Here is a 21600-nt window from a genome sequence, read left to right on the forward strand (position 1 = left end):
CGGAAGGAACCGGTCAAGAAAAATTTCAAATGGGCAGCACCCCTTTCCTTCCGATCTCCATACTAGCCTATAACAGAACAAAAAACCGAAAAACATCGGGATCTTTCAGAAAGACAAAGCAGATCTTAAAAAATCTAGGCAATGGGATTTCTCGATTTCATGATTTTCGTGGCCAGGCTCGTCATAATCGGCTACCACACCTGCCTTGAAAGTTTGGCAGCCGTAGTGAGTTACGCCCTAGGTTACACCTATTATTTTCTCGATCATTTCAGATGGTGGACGAACTCATCTCGTGCCTCGTGGAGCTGCCACATACCGGGATGACCTGGACATCACAAACAGCGGCCTTGACGCTGAAAAAAACAGGATTAATCTAAACTTTGTTCGCCGGAGTGAGAACCGTGTAGTTCAACACAAAAACAGAAAATATTTGACAAGTATTTTTTGACCATCGCAACCCCAGTTTACTAGGATTTGTTTGGCGGGATGACTCCAACCCACAAGTCAAACGGCGGGATATAAAAGTCATTGTTTTTGTTTTTGACATTAGTTTACATAAAGAATTTGATCCACAACAAATTCAATAGAATATTTTCCTGGCTCCAGTTTCTGGTCAACAGAGTGTTATTAGTGGAATGTGTAGTGATTAATCAATTAAATTTTATAGTAAATGAAATCTTGTTATGAAAATTATAAATAAAATATAAAAAAACAATACTGTCTTTGAAAATACAGAAAAAGAAGAGAAGAAGAATAACCTGTTAAACCAGATTATAAGTTCTATAAACAGTTTATTCATTCGATAAACATGCATGTTTGTTGAACCATCCCTCATGATAGTTGTTCGATTAAAAATTTCCTTTTCGACATAACAAACATGTTTGTTGGATCCACAAAATTGTTGGTTTGAATTGGTCAAACATGTTTGCAGGCCCTGAGATGACTATCATGTTTGTGGAGTACACCCAACATTTTGCGTGGTGTACAATCGGATTTTTCTGCGTGTATCATGCATTTCTGGAACAAACTCGTTGTATCGTCAAAAGTTTTTTACTTTTAATATCGATAAAGAGAGATGTGAGCCGGTAACATGGAGTTAAACTTTCGCAACTGTCACGGTAAACTTCACAGAAGCTTGACAGAAAGTTTAACTCCATGTTGCACTTTTAATTTCTCGATAAGAAGAAACTTGTCATGGCAAGAAAAAATAACTTCTCACATTACAGTGATCAATTTCGTAAAATCGACGCCAACATTTCAAAAAGCATCATGTACAAACCGCGACTTAAATAAATAGTTTTCAAAATTCTTCAACTGGTCTTGAAAACGCTTTTTATGAATTAGTTTAGAAAAATCATGAAGTTTGACATGCATCTTGCCCTTTTTACCGGTCACAGTAGGTCAGAATTGATTGCTTTACTAATTAAACACTAGTAGTAGGCTACTCTGTTGAAATCATGATATTTGAAATGCATCATGCCAAAATTACTGGACCTTCCTGGTCAATCTTCCACCGGGGTCCCGGAACATGGTTCTTGTGGCCAATTCTGTACTGTCTACTGTTTGTCAAAAGCAAAATATTTTGTTGATATTTGGCCAAAGGGGTTTTTTTTTATATCGTCGGAATAAAAGTTCCGGTGAAAATCCAGCCATATCTCGGTTCCCCGTGGTGATTTTCAGTGTGCAAATATAAGGCTTTCTAGTCAGAAATTTACCAACACATTCAAAGTATGTTTGCATGACAGCTGGACGTTTGTTTGCATCAGGTTTCCTATCTCTTTCCAGCATTTTTTTTGTCAAGCGACTTATAGCTGGTTTATTTGACTGACTGCCCGATATGTCAGCCAACATACTTCGCAGGGCTGTGACAGCTACAGCTCGATCATTAGGTCTATTCCCGTACTTGCAGAATTGCAGAATTTCTGCAGCTTCTGCAGAATTCTGCAGCCAGCATAAGTCACTTTTTTGCAGCACGTTCCCGTACTTTTCAACTCGCTCTCTTCATCTCTCTCTTTTGCAGAAGTTCTGCAAGGAGAGAAGCCGCAAAACTTTTGCCTGGGTAGCGCGTTCCAGTACTTTTTCTGCAATGTTGTACACAGTTGAGTGGATTTACTCAAATTGGGTATTGAAGTTTTTTTTAATTATTTCAAAACAATTAAAAAATGGATTGACAAAAATTGTAATTGAAAGAAGTTTACCTCTAGAACGGGGACTTATTTTTTATGCAAATCAACATTTTATCTAAAAAATCAAGCATGTACCATTTATTAAACTAGAAATTAATAATGCTTAGGTAGACATTTTATATTAGAAACAACTCAAAACTTTTACATTAGGTAAACAATTTAAGAAATGAGAATGGCAGGTACGTTTAAAAAACATAATTAAAAAAAGAAAAAGGTTTAATATAGAAGGTAAATTTATATAGACCATAAATACATGTTTTAATAGCAAAATGTTTGAAAGATAACATAAATAAATTATGATTGGATTTCACATCGAAGAACAACGGTGACGCAGCGAAATTGACAAATAAAAAAAATGAATCACAAACTCTACAATTTTGAAACTCATAAATTTATAAATCTGAAAATTAAGAAATTCGTGATTAAAAATATAAAAAAAAATATTTTCAAATTGAGGAACTTGAAAAAAATAAATCAGATATTAGAGAAATTTAAAAATGCAAATATTTATTTCTGAAAAAAAACAATAAATCAGAAATTCAAAGCTTGATAATTCAAATAATTAAAAATTTAACATTGAAAATTTCAAAAACATCTTAATTTTCAAAATTTGAAATAAAAAATAAAGGTTTCTAACTTAAAAGTTCCTAAACTTAAAAATTCAAATATTTTTAAATTCGACATAAATGAATCAAAAGTTTGATTCCAAAAGTTACAGTTTAAAAAAATAATAAAAAATTAAGAAACTAAAAAAACTAAAATAAGTAAAATTTTAAAATTCTGTACATAAAATAATGAAAACTCAAATATTAAAAACATAGAAACAGTTCGTACTCTATTTTCCGAAGAACTCGTCAAAATGTTCAATCTCTAAATCCTCTAAACCTGATTTTCTAACGACTCCAAAAAATGTACTTTTTGTGATTCAAGATGGCGCATTTAAGAATTTCCGAATTTTAGAATTTAAACTTCCTAAAATTTAAGAATTCAACTAAATTACATCACATTTTTTGGTTCAAATAAGAATACAAATTGGTAGCACCGTTAAAGGTACAAATTATTATTTGGCAATTCAAAATATACAATTCAATTCAAAATATACAAACGTCTCTTCAAAAGACTAATTCGATTTAGTGATAATAAAACAAAAAAAATATTACAACTAATAATAAAATGCTTGATTTCACCAAAATTGCAAACTTTATGTAAGCGTGTACTCAACATTCATCACACCAACTTGCAGTCACTTTTCAACAAGAAAGAGAAGAGAGAGCTTGCAGAAAAGTACGGGAACGGTTTTGCTGCAACTTCTGTCTCTCTCACTGCAGAAGTTCTGCCTGGGAAAAAAGTTACTTATGTTGCAGAAAAGTACGGGAACGCTCTGCTGCCGATTTCGTGCAGAATTGCAGAATTCTGCAGTACGGGAATAGACCTATTGTTTACATCAGGACACTGTGACGAGGATTTCGTCATTTTTTAGTTAAATTATATTTTTTTCACTGGGCCCGGAAAGCCTTATTTTGTGTGCAGTTATTATTTGCACAGGTGGAGAAATTGGTGCAATGTTTGTAATGAAAAAGATTTTTTAATTTCTCGATAATAAAAAAAATGCTACGTTTTTATATCAGTGCATTTGATTTCCTCCAAACGGCTCACATCTCTATTTTGAAAATGTTTGTTTATCGTGACCCCATTCGTGTATGCTCCCCTCCGCAAACGTCACTCTGGCCGATTGACAGTTCTCGGCCGCCGAACATGCCGTCTTCAAAACACGCTGTTTGCAGTTCGATCGCGGTTTCAAACTAATTTTTTGTTTCAAATTCAGCGGAAAATAACTGTGTAAGCAGTGCTCCCACGATGGCGGCATCGATTGCGCGTCGGTTCTCCCGCGACGGCAAGCTGTTTGCGTTCGTCAACAGCCAGGGCAAGTTCGTGACGTACGACGTCGAGAAGAGCAGCGTCGCGCAGATTTACACGCCGAACCTGCACCTGAACGTTCCGTGCACCTGCTTCACGTGGGTCCAGGTCCAGGCGGGTGGGGGAGGGCAAAGTTCCAAGAAGAAAAAGCGGTCCAGTAGTGGTGGCGGTGGGGCAGGTCAGACGATGGTGGCGTTCGGAACGAGTAAAGGCGGAATCGCGCTGTACAATCCGGCCACGGCCCAGATCGAGAAGAGCTTCAAGGGGGCGGGTCACACGGGGGCGATTACGGGAATCTGCAGCGAGGGGGGTGCGCTTTTCACGTCCGGGAACGATGGCAAGGTGATCGAGTGGAGTGTGGCGGATTGTGAGCAGAAAAAGGTTCACAATGTGGGCTTTGAAAAGCTGACCAGTTTGGCCGCGACTCATCAGGGGGAAACGATCCTCGCAGGTTCGAAGCAGCTTAAGCTGTGGGACACTGCGAAGGGAAAGATGGTACGCCAGCTGGTTGGCCACACGTCCAACATTGTCCTGGTGGAGGTCGTTAATGATTTGGATGGGGCGATTTACGCGCTGACCGGGTCGACCAACGATCGGAACGTTTCGTTGTGGGCGCTGGAGGGAGACGAGAAGATTCCGGCTGGGCTGTTTGCACTGGATGATGCCCCGGAGAGTATTTCCGCGCGGATGGAGGAGAACACGCTGCATCTGCTGGTGGTGGCCAAGTCCGGGATTGCGCACTATTTTGCGAAGGATTTGAACAAGTAAGTTTTATTCTATTGTTTAAAAATCATTTTAAAACAGCGTTTTGTTATAAATTTTGATTGTTAAGTTTTATTTTGTAGAATTGGGCGCAGATAATTTTCTAGGACTTTGAATATTAAGAGGCAGTATTTGTAAATATTGCTCGGTTTGTTCTAGAGGTCGTATCGAGGTGCTCCGATTTGGATGAAACTTTCAGCGTTTGTTTGTCTATACATGAGATGAACTCATGCCAAATATGAGCCCTCTACGACAAAGGGAAGTGGGGTAAAACGGGCTTTGAAGTTTGAGGTCCAAAAAACCTAAAAAATCTTAAAATTGCTCGCATTTCCGTAAAACTTCATCAATTCCAACTCTCTTTGATGCATTCGAAAGGTCTTTTAAAGCACTTCAAAATGTGCCATAGACATCCAGGATTGGTTCGACTTTTTCTCTTAGCTTTTGCAAATTACTGTCAAAAATGGATTTTTTTAAAACCTTAATATCTTTTTGCAACAGCCTCCAACACCCATACTCCCATAGGTCAAAAGATAGGTAATAACATGGACTATAAGCCTACGGTGTTAACTTTTTGGCCAATCGCAGTTTTTCTCATAGTTTTTCGATTTTTCTAGAACAAACATTTTACAACGTTAGGCAGGCCAAGTGCGAATGATTCTGATGATACCTCTTCAGTTGACGCTCAGGCGAGGAACATCCTGGAAGGAGCGTCACTGACTACGTCCGTAGTCCTGTTAGATCATTTCTTGATCAAGACAGTATAGCTCTGGTTCCTTGCAAGTGTCCTATTTTCTTACCTCCACGTTGGCTTGGTTTTCATGATGACCTAGCTGGTGGCCTGTGGAAACGGATCGTAAACCTTTGACCACCGCGGGTCAAAGTCGAGACGGCTAAAAGAAAGGGGCGCGACAATGTGGGAAAGGGATGTAATTTGTGATTGTAGACGGTATTGTTTTGATTCGCAGTATGTTGAGTCAACTGCTGTGGATGTACCTGAAACATCGCACAACGGGGTTTCTCTTCATTCTATTTCATCTACCACCTATCTTCTGTTTATTTTGTTTCACTGATTTTCTAACGCGGCTTCTTAAAACAGTCTTTGCTTTAATGAAAGTTGTTAGGCACACTTTAAATGGTTAGGCGCTTATACTTACATCAAACCCTACGTAATGTACCACCCCCGGCCGAGTTAAAATGCGTAACCGGAAAAGAAGGTGTGCATGCCTGGCACGAACACTCAATGCGTGTTCTAGCGTGCTGCTCGTACTGACTCAGAGCAAGGGTGAGATGTAGGTGTAAGGGCAGTGCGTGTTCGTCGGGAACCTAGTGCATAAGATCGGTCAAGGCCCGTTCTTACACTGAAAATTGCGAATTGCGTACAAACATTTTACAACGTTAGTTTTTGCCCTGTAGGCCGCCATAGCGGCACTTTTTGGTCTCAATTTTGTCATATTCGGAATCCTCGGACAATTTCACGTAAGTTAGTAGTATAATGACTTTCATCAACATTTTCTTAACTATACTTAACTAACTTTTTAAACTTGTCAAAATTTAATGAAAAGTTCTTGTTGAGGTACTTCGAAACCTTCTCTACCACGGTCAGTATCAAAGTCACCCCGTTTTACGGTAGTAGTTTTTAAAGCACTTTTTAACATTAAATCTGAAAATGGACGGCCACATGTTTGGAGCAACATTTAAAAGAAACGGTAAGACATTGCTCTTACGACCTTTCTTCACATTTAAACACGTGTAATGAAAGGCCGTAAGAGCATTTATGTGTTTCTCTAAAAGTATAGGTCAAACTAAACTTAAAAATGTTAAAATCGTCGAAAAAATACAAAGGACAATTAGGCGTAGAAGGGCAGTGGAAATGTAACAAAAACGGTAAAGGAGCCATTACACTACGGCAAACAAACAAACAAACTCGCACTTTTTGACAGTTTCTACGCTTTGTTTGTTTGTCGGGATTTGTAAAGCGAGTTGTGACGCTATAACCAGCACGTAATATGATGTCCTAGGCATTTGTGGAAATACAATGTACCATCCCTGAATGTCCCGGAGCACCAAAACTTATTAGCATGGTGGCTTCCAACGATTTATTGCCTAAACAAACAGGAACGTGCGCGGGGGATCCCCACGTTTCTTCCTCCCCTGTAGATTCAGAAATGTATTGTTGTTTGAACATTCGTGCTCAAACTCAATCCACTTCAACGAATCATCTTTGCGGTTAACTTTACGCAGTTGGCCTGGCCGCTTTAACGTTTGTGATGTTTCAAAGCAATCTGATGCATTGGGGCACTGCAAGTGTTAATAATGACAAGAGGATGCTAGGCGTTGATCAACCTAAGGCATTTTCCAGGATGCCCTCGAATGACTGGCTGCGCTAGGGTTAGATTAGATTAGATTTGTTTGTTTGCCTGGATTTGTTTATACAAACATCAGCCTGCATACATTTAGCCTTGTTTGCGAGTTTGCCGCAATCAAGTTTGTGAGTTTGGAAAACTGGCAAACTATCAGAAAGTAAAATTTTGTTTGTTTGTTTGCGGTAGTCTTAACGCTTCTTCACTAAAAAATATAAAAAAAAATATTTAATTTTGGTATATATTTTAAGGATATAAAATGTAATCTTTTTAGAAAATAGCAGGATAGTCAAAAAAAAAAATTACCAAACTATATTTTAAAAGGCATTTACCTTTTTAAAAAAATCTTGAAAGACTTATAGTCGAAAGTCAAATGTTCAACCAAAAAATTAAAAAAAAAAACATTTCAAGTTTTCAGGTAACTGTTTTGAAAAAAAAAACTCGCTGTTTTTAGTTTTTTTTACGTTGTCGCCCAATTTGCCTTGCAGGCCAAGGATGAATGATGCTGATGATACCTCTATGTTGAGTCAACTGCTTGAGGTATCGGTCAAGGCCCGTTCTTACACTGAAAATTGCGAATTGCGAATAAAATTTCATTCCGAAACAAATTGAATTTCTAATATTTGAAATATTTTCTTCTAAAAAACTAAGAATTTAAGGATTTAAGAATTTAGGAATTAAAAAATCAAGCAATTTTAGAATTTAAGAATTTGGGATTTTAAGAATCTAAGAATTTTAATTATGTTTGAGATTTTTTAGATTGTCGTTTTTTTGTTTTCAAAATTGTTTTAAATTTAATATTTTTTAGTTTTTAAATTTAGATTTTTTTTTATTTTTTTTTAAGTTTTGATTATTTTAAATTTTAAATTTTTCTTTAAATGTTGAATTTTTGATTTTTTAGTTTTTTGGAGTTATGAATTTCAGATTTTTAAAATTCTGAATTTAGAAATTTGGTTTTTTTAATTACAATTTCAAAAATCCGAAAAATTTTTAATTTGAATTTTAAAAAAAATTATTAAAAAGCTATTAAAATATAAAAAAAGTTTCGAATTTTTGAAATTTGAATTTTGAATGATGGAGCATTAATTTTTGAATGTTCAGATCTTTTTATTTTTCGCCAAGAATGTTTAAATTTAGAAAAAATATTTCTACGGGTGAATCCCATCATAAATTCAAAGGCAAGTTGAATATATCCACTATAAAATTAAAAATAAATAAGGTTAAAAAAACATTACTCAAAACTCAAAAGAAATTACATATTCAGAGCCGGATATATTAAGAAATGAGTTAAGTGTAGTAATAATTTTATTTAAGAAATTCTCAACCATACATTTAAAAAATAATCTCTACATAATCTTCATCTTAATTTTTGGACGGTTCGTATTAAGAAAATACAAACAAACTTTTTCAAAAAATAAAGTCTATTAATGAGAAATTGAAATTGCACTCAATGGAAAAAAGACAAATTCTCGTAATTCTTAATAATAATTTTCTTAATAACTTGAAAGTCATTCTATCTAATTATTTATCAAAATGGCCATCCGCGCGAAATCTGCGCCAAATCCTCGAAATACGCGCCGTCCGTAACAACCCTGTACATACAGCCAAACACACAGACATTTGCTCAGCTGGTGATTCTGAGTCGATATGTATAAATGACGGTAGGTCTAGGAGGTTTAATTAAAAAAGTTCAGATTTTATAGCCTTTCCTCAGTAAGGTGAGGAAGGCAAAAATACAAAAATAATAAAAAAAATTCAGGCAAAGTACAACATAAACCTAGAGTTTATTTTTTTTTCAAGAAAAGGTCCAATAAACAAAATTGTCTTTTTTTTGGCTTTTTGAGTGTTTTTTGGGGTTTTTGAGTACACTCAACCCCCGGTGGTTGGTCACTTTTTCGTTTGACACTTTTTTTTTGTTTGTACCCCGTTGGTTCGTCAAAGTCAAACTACTGTCACTTTTTACACGGCCCTCACGAACACTATCAAAACAAACGTTTGATAGTGTGTGTGAACTCCGTGTAAAGGGGGTGTCAAACTAAAAAGTGACCCCGTTCGTTTGACAACAGTTGGTGTCAACCTATCGGGGTTTGAGTGTACTCCTGACTCAAGGTGTTTCAAAAACTAAATAAAATAGAATGTTGTTTATAGGACCTTTCAAATTAAAAAAAATAAAAATCTAAAAAAAAAATTCCACAAATTCGAAGAATTCAAAAGTTTTAAAATTTAACATTCTAAACATTTAATTTGAAGTTTTAATGTTTTTAAATTATAAATTTTTTAGGCTGTTTTTGTCCTTAAACATTGGATTGAAAGTTTATCTATTTTTTTTTGTTTCTAAATTGGTGGTAAATTTGGCTACTCAAGGGTATGTAGCTCATCTTAAAAGTCTTTAAAAACTGCTAATTAGGTTTTACACCGTGACGTCATTTGACAGCTCGTGTGCACTGTTTACATGGTCTTCGTCGATTGTCGACGAATTTCCCCGAACAAAATCGACGACCGCATCGAACTTTGCAGAGTCCATGTAAACAGTGCACTCCTTTCTAACCTCCAAATCTGTTTTATCGATTTTGAGGTTAAAAATTTGATAGCTTGGCTGCACTGTTTACATTTTTTGCACGTGTGTCTCTGTAAAAATAAGTGTGCGTGTGCGCTCGTGACGTGACGCTGTAAAACCTAATTGTATATTCTGAAAGTACTCCTCCACCAAAAATTTTAATTAGCAAAACTTAGTTCATTAAATTCTGTTTTATAATGATTTTAAATAAAGTAACATAAAAAAAATTTCTGGTATCCGCAGTGCCCGTCAACCTGTCAAACAAAAGACTACATAAACCTCGTGACGATAAAAAAGCATCATGAAAAAGACGCCATGTACATTTGGCGAAGGAAAACGAATTATAACAAAGCTTCCCCTCCAATGACAGCAGGGTGATATAAACGTTGGTGATTTCAAAAGAAGTTATGTTTGTTTTTCTTAAATATAATGACGGAAAAAATGTTTTATTGAAAATGGGTAATCAAGTATCAATAAAAGCAACGTTTTTCATCGTTTGTTATTCTTAGCAGAGTGTAGTTAAAATGCGACTGTTCAGTTTGAATGTTCAGTCCAGAATGTATTTCGTTTCCCAAATAGTTAAAAGGTAACTTCGATTGTCTTCAATCTTCAAATATTCCAGGCTTCTTCGATTCGGTATTTCTTCAGTTATCATTAGAACATCTTCTTTTGCTTTTATATTAAAATGGGAATTGAAAAATGATGCTCAACACTCAAATGCGTTTTTCTCAAAACACACGGTTTGTACATGATACTTTTTGAAATGTTGGCGTCGAAAAGGTCAATGCGGATGGAGAGCAAATCGACTTCAGTATCCCCTCACAAAGACTGAAGAAAAATTAAAAAAATAGGGAAAATTTACCCTTTCTAATCAAACACCTATCTTCGTCATATGAAGAGTTTGATGCTCGATTAAAGCTCCAACAATACTATATAGGCTATTAACTAGTAACCACGCAAATTTATGCTCTTTACTGGCCAAAAAGATCAAATTGAATGCATTTTTGATCATAATTTCTATTTTGCGATACCATTTCTCATCATTTTGTTGGCACACACATCCACACGCAAGATGAAAGGTTAACTGCTTAACGAAAGCCGCCATCAATATCTTTTCCTTGCGCTAACGATTTCAAAGCACTTAAGATATGAAATTGCTTCCAACTACCGGCAACATGTTCTTTTGCCCATTAGTTAGTCACTCACTTGAAAAATAATCCCGAAACATGTAAATAATTAGCAAGCCCCATCAAAAAAACAAACACGCCAAGTCTTTTGACGTTTGACTTTTGACGACCCATTCCAATCGAAGGCTGAAGAAAACCGAGCGAGAAGCGAAGGCGAATAAAGAACAAAGGGTGGCTACCAAGACCAGCAGCAGTGCCTGTTGGAGTGAGCCAGTGATGCCAGTAAACTTTCTCTATAAATGCTACTTTTCGTGAGTGTTCGCTTAAAATTTCATCAATTTTGGCAGCACTAAGCAGACCCAAAAGAGCGCTGGAAGAAAAGAAGAACTAAGGCTGATAATAGGAAAATGGGCGTGGCCCAATGCATTATCGTCAGATTAGAATAAATTTGGGAAATATTTTTATTAAATGCTTGTAAAAGGAATTGATTAACTTTTAGTAAAAGTGAAAATAAACAGAAATGTTCACAAAAAGTTGCTCTACTTGTTGGTGTACTTGGTTTTAGTAAATTTCAAGGAACACTCCACATCATCCAGCATCATTCAACTCGCTTATTAGGATTAAAATTAAAATGATAGAGCATCAAATGTTAACAAAGTATCAGCTCGAATTTTTGCTCAAAAGTTGTTTTGAACGCTGGAATTTAACAAAACAGAATTCGCATACATAACCTCAAAGGGCGGAAATTTCAATCGACATTCTTCGCTCTATTCTGCTACTCAACACTAGGTGTCGCATATCGTTTGGCTCTGGAACGGCAATAGAGATCTCCACGGTTTCTCTCACGAACACCATGATCCTGTGTTAGTATTTGTATTTAAAGTATTGTTTTGGTTTTGATCGCTTGTGATTGGCTGAATTCCAAGCAGCTGATTTTGTTTACAGTATTTTTACACAGACATAGGCAAATCGAGTAGACGAATAGAGATATCCACGTGCGAGAGTGTGTTAGTTTGTAACAAAATTTACACGCAGACATAGGCCAATCGAGTAGAATGATTCGTCTGTCAAAATCAGCTGTGTCCTATGTTATACCACGAGCACGTGGTAAACAGCTGGTTTTTACAGGCGATCGATCTACTCGATTTGCCTATGTATGTGTAAAAATAGTATAAACAAAATCAGCTGCTTGGAATTCAGCCAAAACAATACTTTAAATACAAATACTAACACAGAATCATGGTGTGCGTGAGAGAAACCGTGGAGATCTCTATTCGCCTGTAAAATACAGCTGTTTACCACGTGCTCGTGGTATAACATAAGACACAGCTGATTTTGACAGACGAATCATTCTACTCGATTTGCCTATGTCTGCGTGTAAATTTTGTTACAAACTAACACACTCTCGCGCGTGGATATCTCTATTGGCGTTGCGAACATTGAAAACTTTGAAAACGATATAAACGATGAAAAGCTTGGAAAGCTCCTATTGTAATCCAATGAACCCTGTTAAATAAACTTACGACATCACGAAAAAATGAAGTCTACATTTAGGAGATTTTAGGAGCACACGGGAAACAAAATGATTGTAGCCGGATGAATGTCCTATGTCACAAAAGTTTTTGCATAAACATTGAACAGTTATGCAAAAACGGACAGAGCAAAAGAAACCGAAAAGCTACGATATCTTATTGCGCGTATTCCCGAAAGGACACGCGGCATACCAGCCTCGAAACGACGCGCCGCACTTTCGGCAAATGCGCGCTGTCAAATCCCATACTGTGCGTTTTGTATTTGTTGATCTTCTTTGAATTGGGTACTAAAGCCCTATACCAATTTTTATGTACAACGGTAAAAAACACGATTAAAAACCATTTCTGATCACTTTTTTTCATTTTAATGCAAATTTTTTTTATGACAAGACAACATTTTTTCGATGGATCAACTATGGTCCCCTTGGAACGACCTGTCAAGTAGGAGCTTTTCTGTCAAGAAGGACCGCGAGGTTAATTTTTCAAAATTGATTTAAAAATCCATTTTAAGCTCTTTATGGTCGTACAAAGGGTCATTGTACTCAGAAAAATAAGCTTTATCGCTGTGAACAATAATATCAGCAATCTAAGCTTCATTTTAGGACCCAATTGCATGGCATTGTTGCCGGGAATGTTTTTTATTGCACCAAAAGTGCAGAAAATCGCTGGCAACAATGTCTGCGGCACATCATTGAATGCCGCGCGGCGTGTACCTTCGAGAGAAACGGACAATACATGTTGAAGGAAACATCGGTAGACAAGCTACTACAAACGAGTATATCTCGAGCCAAAACATATATGCGCCAGCATTCTCGCGCCAGTATTCGAAGCTCAACTTGACAACTTGGCGACGAAGCGTCGAAAATCGATGCAGTGTGATTTTTTGACGATTTTTCCGATGAAAATTCATGCTGAATCGTAATATATACGAAGATGAAAATGACGTCCAGCCTTAAAGTAAAACCTATACCTTTCTTTAGCAAGAAAGGCAAAAACGAACCGCCTAAAATATTCTAAATTTGTCACTTTTATTCTATCTTTTGATCCTGACTGGAAATGATAAAACAATGAAATTATCTAATGAAACCCCCCTCTTCCTTCCCCAGAATCAACGCCTCCAAGCCGGTCAAGCCGACGCACACGTTCGAGGTGGCGCAGGACACCAAGGGCACCGGCACCAAGGTGGTCGGCCGCCTTCCCATCTTCGCCGCCAGCCTGGAATTCTCGCCGAACCTGCCGGAAGTGCTGATCGCGTACGGCTCCGAGCTCGGTCTCAAGTTCGAACAGCTCCAGGAGGACACGGTGCGGGGCCAGAAGCAGGTCGTGATTGTGCGCGAACCGGCCGCCTCGTTCCAGCGCAAGGAGCAGGAAGAGCTGCAGCTGAAGACGCGCACGCCGACGGTGGACAGCGCGTCGGTGGAGTTTTTGAACCCGGTCAACGCGGGCAAGAAGGCACTCAAGACGGTGGAGATTCCGATGGAGGATCGGCTGGAGAACTTGGCGCTGACGGGGGACGGTGGGGACGGGGGGAAGTCTTCGGGGATTAGTCAGAAGAATATGGCCCATTTGCTGCTGCAGGGACTTCACAGCAAGGACGCGGAGATTCTGCGCAGCGTGTTCGGCCGGAACGAGCCGGAGCTGATTCAGCGGACGGCGGAGCGCATTCCGGCGCAGTACATCTCGGCGCTGCTGGCGGAGATTTCCACGCTGATGCAGCAGAAAACTGTGCAGTAAGTTTGAAGGGATGGGTGGCAGGCAGCATATGAAAACTTCGTTTTTGTTTACAGCGTCGCAACGGCCGTTTGCTGGCTGAAGGCCCTCATCCACAGCCACACGAGCCAGCTGATGGCGCTGGGCTCGGAGAATCTGCTGGCCAACTTCAGCACCTGTCTGGGCATCATCGAGTACCGGGTGCAGCATGCCAACTCGCTGTCCAAGTAAGTGTTCAAGCGCTTAGCTTCAAGTCCAGCGCGTTAACAGCGATCCCATTACAGACTCAGTGGCCGGTTGGACCTGCTCGTGAACCAGCTGGATCGTACCGAGCGGTTGGCCAAGAATCCGGAGGAGCTGGTGAACGCGCAAGCTCTCGTCTACCACGAGGACGACGAGTCGGACGTGGATTCGGTGCTGGGGAAGGGTGCCGATGGGGGTCAGGGTGGGTCATCGTCGGTCGATGATGATTCCGATGACGTTGAAGACGATGATGATGGCGAGGCGGACGAAACGGTCGGAAGCATTCTGCGGTTGCGGAATGGAAGCATGGAAGATGATGATGATGAGGAGGAGGAGGAAGAAGCTGGAGCGGAACAAAGTGCCGAAGGATCGTCGAGTGAGGACGACGATGATGACGAAGAAATGGACGTTTCGGATTAGTGCCGGCGTGGTGAAAAGTGTGTTGTATATCTGGTGTGTACAATGAATAAAGTTAGATTGAAAATGTTTAAGAAGCACTTTTGAAGTTGATTCGATAATCTTAAACAAAATTGTATTTCATTTATAATTAGCAGTAGTACAAAGATTCCGGACGGAACTAGCTTCCAGAGCTTGACGGTGACCTTCGACACCGGTAAAATCGAACGTTACAAACAGAAGCGTAACAGAACACATGAGTATTTTGAAACATGGAACACGAATAAAAAGAAAACTTGAACAATCATCAGGTAACTCAAATCATAGTAATACTGAACGGACTTTGTCCTAAACTTCCGGCTGCCAGTCCTTGTCGCTGTTGGTCGGCTCCGGCACCGGAATACTGTCGGCGGTATCGCTCTTGCCCAGCTTTACCACCACGTCCGTGTCCTGCTTCGGCACCCAGACCTTCTTGGCCCGGCGCGGTCTGTAGCGATAGCCGCTGGTGAGATCCAGCTCCGGTTTCGGCTTCTTCGCCGGTGGTTTGATCGCCTCGAGCGCTTCGTCCTCGGACAGCGTTCGCTTGCGGAGCGCCTTCAGGTGAATCTCCTGGCAGAGATTGCCGAGTGCTGCGCTGCGTTCGCCGCCGTCAATTTGGGCGAAGATTTCATCGAGCTTGCCGTCGACGGCCGTCGGGTCCATGTTTTGGCCGGACTCGAGCTGCTGCCGGTGGTATTCGACCGCGTGCTGGGTGTCGGCATCACCGAGACTCTTCTTGACGATCGCTTTGTCGAGTTGGGTTTTGCGCTGGGAGTGGCCGTACACGGCTTCGTCGACCGTGCCCAGGATGACAAAGCGGAACACGTGAACCTGCTTGAGCTGACCGATTCGGTGGGCGCGGTCCTCGGCTTGAAAGTCCGCCTGGGGGTTCCAGTCCAGGTCGTAGAAGATGACGGTGTCGGCGGTGGGCAGGTTGATGCCGAGTCCGCCGGAACGCGTTGTGATCATGAAGATGAACGTTTCCGACCCGGGGGAGTTGAACTCGTCGATCATCTTTTGACGCGTTTCCTGCGGGGTCGTGCCGGTGAGTCGTGAGTACTTGTAACCCTTCCAGACGAGATAGTCCTCGAGGATGTTGAGCATCAGGACAAACTGAGAGAAAAGCAGCACGCGTGAGCCACGTGCCTTCAGCCTGGTCAGCAGCTTGTCCAGAACGATCATCCGAGAGCACGAGTCGACCAGGTGTTGACCGAGCGAGTTGGAGTCCGGGTCTGCCGGCGGAATCATGTACGGATGGATGGTGATCTCTCGCAGGTACACAAACAGCATGCCCATTGTCATGCCGACGTAGGTCCCGTCTCCTTTGAGCAGCGGAACGTCCCGGCAGAGTACCCGCTTGGACCAGTACCGTTGAGTGCGCGTTTGCGGCATAAAAAGCGTTGTCTTCATCTTGGGCAGCAAGCCAGCCTCGACGTCGGCCTTGATCCGGCGCAGCATGATCGGTTCCAGGATCGATTTCAGCCTGACGGCCCGCTCGTGGTTCGGATCGATGCAGTCTTCCATCTTGAACCACGAGTCGAAATCGTCCGCGTTCTGGAAGAACTCCGGCAGCAGCAAGTTCAGCAACGCCCACAACTCGTGAAGGTTGTTGTTGATGGGCGTTCCGGTGAGAAACAGCATGTTCCGGTGAGTGAGCTGTCGCATGAACCGCGCCAGCCGGGTATGCTCGTTCTTGCTGCGCTGAGCCTCGTCCAGAATCACGTACTGATAGTTGATCTGTTTGAACTTGTTAAACGACGATACGAAAAAGTCGTAATTCGTAACGACCACGTCCCACTTGTTCGAGGCAAGATTTTCGAAGAACGCTTTCTTGTCCGGCTTGTAGCAGTGACCTCGCAGGATGCGCAATTCCGGCAGAAAACGCGCAAACTCCCGCATCCAGTTGTCGATCGTCGTCAGCGGAACAATCACAATGTGCTTCCCTTTAATGTTCCTGGAAGAATCGAAACCCAATTAAAATCCTCTCAACAAACCCCAAACCCAAACGCAACACTCACTTGTGATTCTTCAAATAGCCCAGAATCGAAATGCTCTGCAGCGTCTTTCCCAGGCCCATCTCGTCCGCCAAAATCCCGTTGATTCCCCGCTCGTACAACGAAATCAGCCAGTTCAAGCCCTGAACCTGGTACGGCCTCATCACCCCGTTCTTGATAAACGGCGGCGACTCCGTAAAATAAGGCAACGCCTCAACCTCCGCCTCCTCCTTGTTCCGGCTTACGTGCCGCCTGGTCCGCTTCTTCCCGCCGTTGTTATTGTTCTCATCCAACGGGGCCAACGGCTTCCTGGCAGGCGCCTTCGGCTCCCCGTTGCGTCGCTCCTTGATAAACTCGTTAAACACCGAAAACTGCGTCTCCAGAAACGCTAACCGATTTAACCGATCGCGCTCCAGGCCATCCCGGTACTCGCGTTCCTCCTCCGTTTCAAACGCCACCGCAGAAACATCGCCGGGGTCCTGCAAAACAAAGCAAGCCATGAAGGGCACTATCGAAGCAAGCGCCGCGCCGAAACTCCTCTCTTACTTGAAGTTGTGAAATACCGATCAAGGTAGGCTCGCTGACGGCCGGGGCCGGGTCGATGACCGCCGGAACGTTCGGACTGTCGGTGGAGTTCATACTCACGGAAAACCGCCTTTTGAAGGCTACGAAACTGTAAAGCTTTTTAAACATTAAAAATCAGTGTTAAAAAAGTCGTACAACAACAAAAAATAACAAACTGTTTTTCACCAGACGACGAAAACGCACATGAAAACGAGCACGATGTGACCTGTCCGGGCAGATGGTCAAACTGGTTTTGAGCAAAAATTGCGCGCGCCTTCTGCGATCACGCGAGCTTTGGCTTAAAGGATTTAAAAGCTTTTGTTAACAGTAGCGGCTCCTTGCGTGCTCTAAAACGAGCTTTTGCACTCTTGTTGTAAAATCATCACGTTTAGGGAATATTTAGTCGAAGATTCAGTAACTAGCTGATTTAATAATGGCCTATCTACAATCACTTAGCTTAGAAAATTTCACTTAGCTTAGGAATTTGAATCAATGGAAATGAATCTGAGTTTCTACAATGGAAAAGTAATCAAATTAGAAACTGACGTTTGATTTGGAAAATTTCAAAATCTACGGTAAGTTGACGTTTCCATATCAAAGGTAAACAAACAACTGCATAGCAACGTATATCAGCCCAGCAAGTTTTCTAAGTTGATTGTGGATGACGAACGTAAGTTGCAGACTTTCCTAAGTAACTACTTTACTTAGATGTTCTAAGCTAAGTGATTGTAGATAGGCTTTCTAGTCAGAAATTTACCAATACATTCAAAGTATGTTTACATGACAGCTGGACGTTTGTTTGCATCAGGTTTCCTATCTCTTTCTAGCAAAAAAAATTTGTCAGGCGACTCTTAGCTGGTTTTTTTGACTGACTGCCCGATATGTCAGCCAACATACTTCGCAGGGCTGTGACAGCTGCAGCTCGATCATTGTTTGCATCAGGACACTGTGACGAGGAGTTCGTCATTTTTGAGTTAAATTATATTTTTTTCACTGGGCCTAGAAAGCCTTATTCCCCAAGTAACCACCCAGCACTAAAAGAAATCATAAATTGGCTGCTAAACAGCATTGAAAAGCAAATAAGTCATAAAACAACTAAACTCAATACATATCAGCTCTAAAACAAATGCTCTAAATGAAATAAAGCTCATTTGATGCTGTTCAGGGGCGCCGACTCTGGGGGGGCACGGTACTTTTTGCCCCCCCTCAAATTTGGCTGGGGGGCAGCCCATACATTGTGCCCCCCCAGAAATTTTGGAAGAAAAATATACTTATATCAAATATGAAAAAAAGGAAATAATTGAAAATAATATTTAAAATTTAAATGGAACATTGTTTGTACACACGGATAGAATTCTTGTAAGCGAATCCGTAAAATAGTTCAAAAACATTTGTTGTTTTCGAAATCGCTGAAATTTTTGAACAAAATCGTTTACAATTTGCTGGATTAAGAAGCATTATTTTTCTAAATCGACAACCTTTTATCTATACTACTGTGCTCGTCGGAGACGTCGGATTTTACGGATTTGCTCATAAGATTTCTATCTGTGCATGTTGTTTCAAAAACAAAACCAATGTTCTTGTCCCAAAGCACTTCATCTACAATCAAACTTACGCAAACTCTTGCGAAAACAATCATCAAGTTTTCAAACGCAACATTCTTCAATTTGCCATTGTAGATTAGGATTTAGCGAATATAAGCTGAAACACTTTTTAAAGTGGTAATTTGTTGACTGCTTTACATTTACAAAAATACTGATAAATTCGATATTTTTTTGGGTATTTTTAGAAAGGATTTGAATAGATTTCAAATACATTTCTTAACCGTTAACCGTTCTTTACCAATTTTAGCAATTGTTTCAAAAAAAGTAATTTTTTGAAAACTAGCGCACCGCTTTACTGAGAAACCGACAAATTAAAACCTTATCTGAGACAATTCTACATTATAATCTTAAAAAACAAGCAATTTATGATCGATTAAAAATAATAAAAAGGCTGTAGAAATTTTAACTGCACCCTCAAAAATATGCCAAAAATCAGGGAGTAAAGAATAATACTAAAAATAGAACATTTTCAGGAAATCAGCATTATTGATTATTGGAAATCAATTTTAAAACGTTTTTGGTCGTATTCTTAAATTCTAAAATTCTAAAATTCTAAAATTCTAAAATTCTAAAATTCTATAATTCTAAAATTCTAAAATTCTAAAATTCTAAAATTCTAAAATTCTAAAATTCTAAAATTCTAAAATTCTAAAATTCTAAAATTCTAAAATTCTAAAATTCTAAAATTCTAAAATTCTAAAATTCTAAAATTCTAAAATTCTAAAATTCTAAAATTCTAAAATTCTAAAATTCTAAAATTCTAAAATTCTAAAATTCTAAAATTCTAAAATTCTAAAATTCTAAAATTCTAAAATTCTAAAATTCTAAAATTCTAAAATTCTAAAATTCTAAAATTCTAAAATTCTAAAATTCTAAAATTCTAAAATTCTAAAATTCTAAAATTCTAAAATTCTAAAATTCTAAAATTCTAAAATTCTAAAATTCTAAAATTCTAAAATTCTAAAATTCTTAAATTCTTAAATTCTTAAATTCTTAAATTCTAAAATTCTTAAATTCTTAAATTCTTAAATTCTTAAATTCTTAAATTCTTAAATTCTTAAATTCTTAAATTCTTAAATTCTTAAATTCTTAAATTCTTAAAAAAATAATGCATGCAATAATTTTTAAATTTTCGATTTTTTTAAACATTGAATTTTATTGTTATTTCTAAATTACTGATTGTGTAAATGTCTGGATTTCTGCTTTTGATTTCTTAAAAAAAATTTAACACTAGAATATTTTTATTCTATTGTTTTTTTTTAAATTTTGGAATATTGAATTTTGTGTATCTGTTATTTTTTTCTTAATTGCAGATTTGAAAAATGGTTTTTTTAATGTGTATTTGTATTTTTAAATTTCTGAAATTCTAGATCTTTGCGCTTTTTCTTTTGTTTTTATTTTTAGAATATTTGTATTGTTAAATTTCTAAATATCTGATTATTTTTATTATTGACTGTTACTTCTAGAAAAGGTCTCGTGGCGCAGGGGTAGCGGCTTCGGCTGCCGATCCCGATGATGCTATGAGACGCGGGTTCGATTCCCGCCTTATCCACTGAGCTTCTATCGGATGGTGAAGTAAAACGTCGGTCCCGGTTTCTCCTGTCTCGTCAGAGGCACTGGAGCAGAAATCCCACGTTAGAGGAAGGCCATGCCCCGGGGGACGTAGTGCCAATAGTTTCGTTTTTCTAGAAAATAAGTGACAATATGCCAATGAGAAGGAATTCGCCTTCCAAACATATAAAAAAATCTCCCCAATTGACATTCTAATGACGTTTTAATAAAAAATCTTTCCCTTAAAAAAAAATGATTCCGGATGAAAAAAAAAAAATCGTATCACGTCGTAATATTTTTTTTTAATTCGTGATATATTGCGCGTATCTAGATAATATCAATTTCAGTGATTTTACAAAACGTCTGGGTGGTATGACCGCATGACGTGCGGCCTGTTAAAAAAATACGATCATAGCAACCGTTAAATATTCTGTTCTATGAAAATATCTGTCACTAATCAACTGTTTTTTTATTGAGTTGGCTTTTTCCTGCTTATAAAAAGAAATTTGCTGTTCACCCGAAGGTTTGGTTTAAAATTGATAAGTTTTATTGTTACTAATAGTTATTCATTTGTATAGCTAAAATGTTATACCCTGAAGATGATTTGATTACATATGACGCATTGAACTCTGCATCCGATTCATCGGAAGACGAGTCGAGCTACGAGGATCTACTGGATCGATGTGATGGGGCCGATTCTGCTTCGTACCTCGTAAACGAATTTTTCGCGCGTGATCAGTCGGGGAATAGAGAAGAGACGAACAACGCAAGCGAACCACGTGCTTCCGGCTTTAAACCAAGATCGGTTTCCAAGAGAAAGGTAATTGATCTGTTTCAGTTTGTAAAATGTTGACGATTGATCTTGTTGTACGACTTACAGAACGGGTTGTCTACATTGAACGAGCCGTCAGGAAGCAAGAGGCAAAAAGAAAAGCCGTTTAAAGGCGAATATATTCGAAAATCAAACTTCATTTCAACAATTATTTCATGTACAATAAAAACTAATGCTAAACCTTAAGAGCCTTATTAAAACCCACACTTGGATCAAAGAGACCCCC

At 39.0% G+C, this 21600-nt stretch overlaps 2 protein-coding genes and 1 long non-coding RNA gene across 6 annotated transcripts; 2 read left to right on the forward strand and 1 right to left on the reverse strand.

Annotated features, from left to right (window-relative positions):
* The first annotated feature begins 3889 nt into the window (after nt 1–3889).
* On the forward strand, nt 3890–14888 carry LOC120424319 (WD repeat-containing protein 43). The gene is made up of 4 exons (XM_039588416.2): nt 3890–4867; nt 13548–14171; nt 14229–14378; nt 14436–14888. The coding sequence occupies exons 1-4, from the start codon at nt 4044–4046 to the stop codon at nt 14812–14814; spliced, it is 1977 nt and encodes a 658-aa protein (XP_039444350.1). The 5' UTR covers nt 3890–4043; the 3' UTR covers nt 14815–14888.
* A 95-nt stretch (nt 14889–14983) lies between these two features.
* On the reverse strand, nt 14984–17684 carry LOC120424301 (SWI/SNF-related matrix-associated actin-dependent regulator of chromatin subfamily A member 5-like). 4 transcript variants are annotated; one of them, XM_039588404.2, is made up of 4 exons: nt 17592–17684; nt 17370–17496; nt 16848–17302; nt 14984–16783 (listed from the first exon to the last, which is right to left on the reverse strand). In XM_039588404.2, the coding sequence occupies exons 2-4, from the start codon at nt 17460–17462 to the stop codon at nt 15139–15141; spliced, it is 2193 nt and encodes a 730-aa protein (XP_039444338.1). In that variant the 5' UTR covers nt 17463–17496; nt 17592–17684; the 3' UTR covers nt 14984–15138. The 4 variants fall into 4 exon arrangements, with proteins under 4 accessions (XP_039444338.1, XP_039444322.1, XP_052563716.1 ...); XM_039588388.2 differs by having other exon boundaries at nt 17370–17504; nt 17592–17639; XM_052707756.1 differs by having other exon boundaries at nt 17370–17504; nt 17564–17621.
* Nucleotides 17685–20864: 3180 nt separating this feature from the next.
* LOC128092719 (uncharacterized) lies at nt 20865–21537 on the forward strand. Its single transcript, XR_008211952.1, has 3 exons — nt 20865–21065; nt 21121–21362; nt 21423–21537. It is a non-coding gene; the product is annotated as an uncharacterized LOC128092719 (long non-coding RNA).
* Nucleotides 21538–21600: the final 63 nt, after the last annotated feature.

This window comes from Culex pipiens, chromosome 2, assembly GCF_016801865.2.
Source record: "Culex pipiens pallens isolate TS chromosome 2, TS_CPP_V2, whole genome shotgun sequence".
NCBI classification, from domain to species: domain Eukaryota; kingdom Metazoa; phylum Arthropoda; class Insecta; order Diptera; family Culicidae; genus Culex; species Culex pipiens.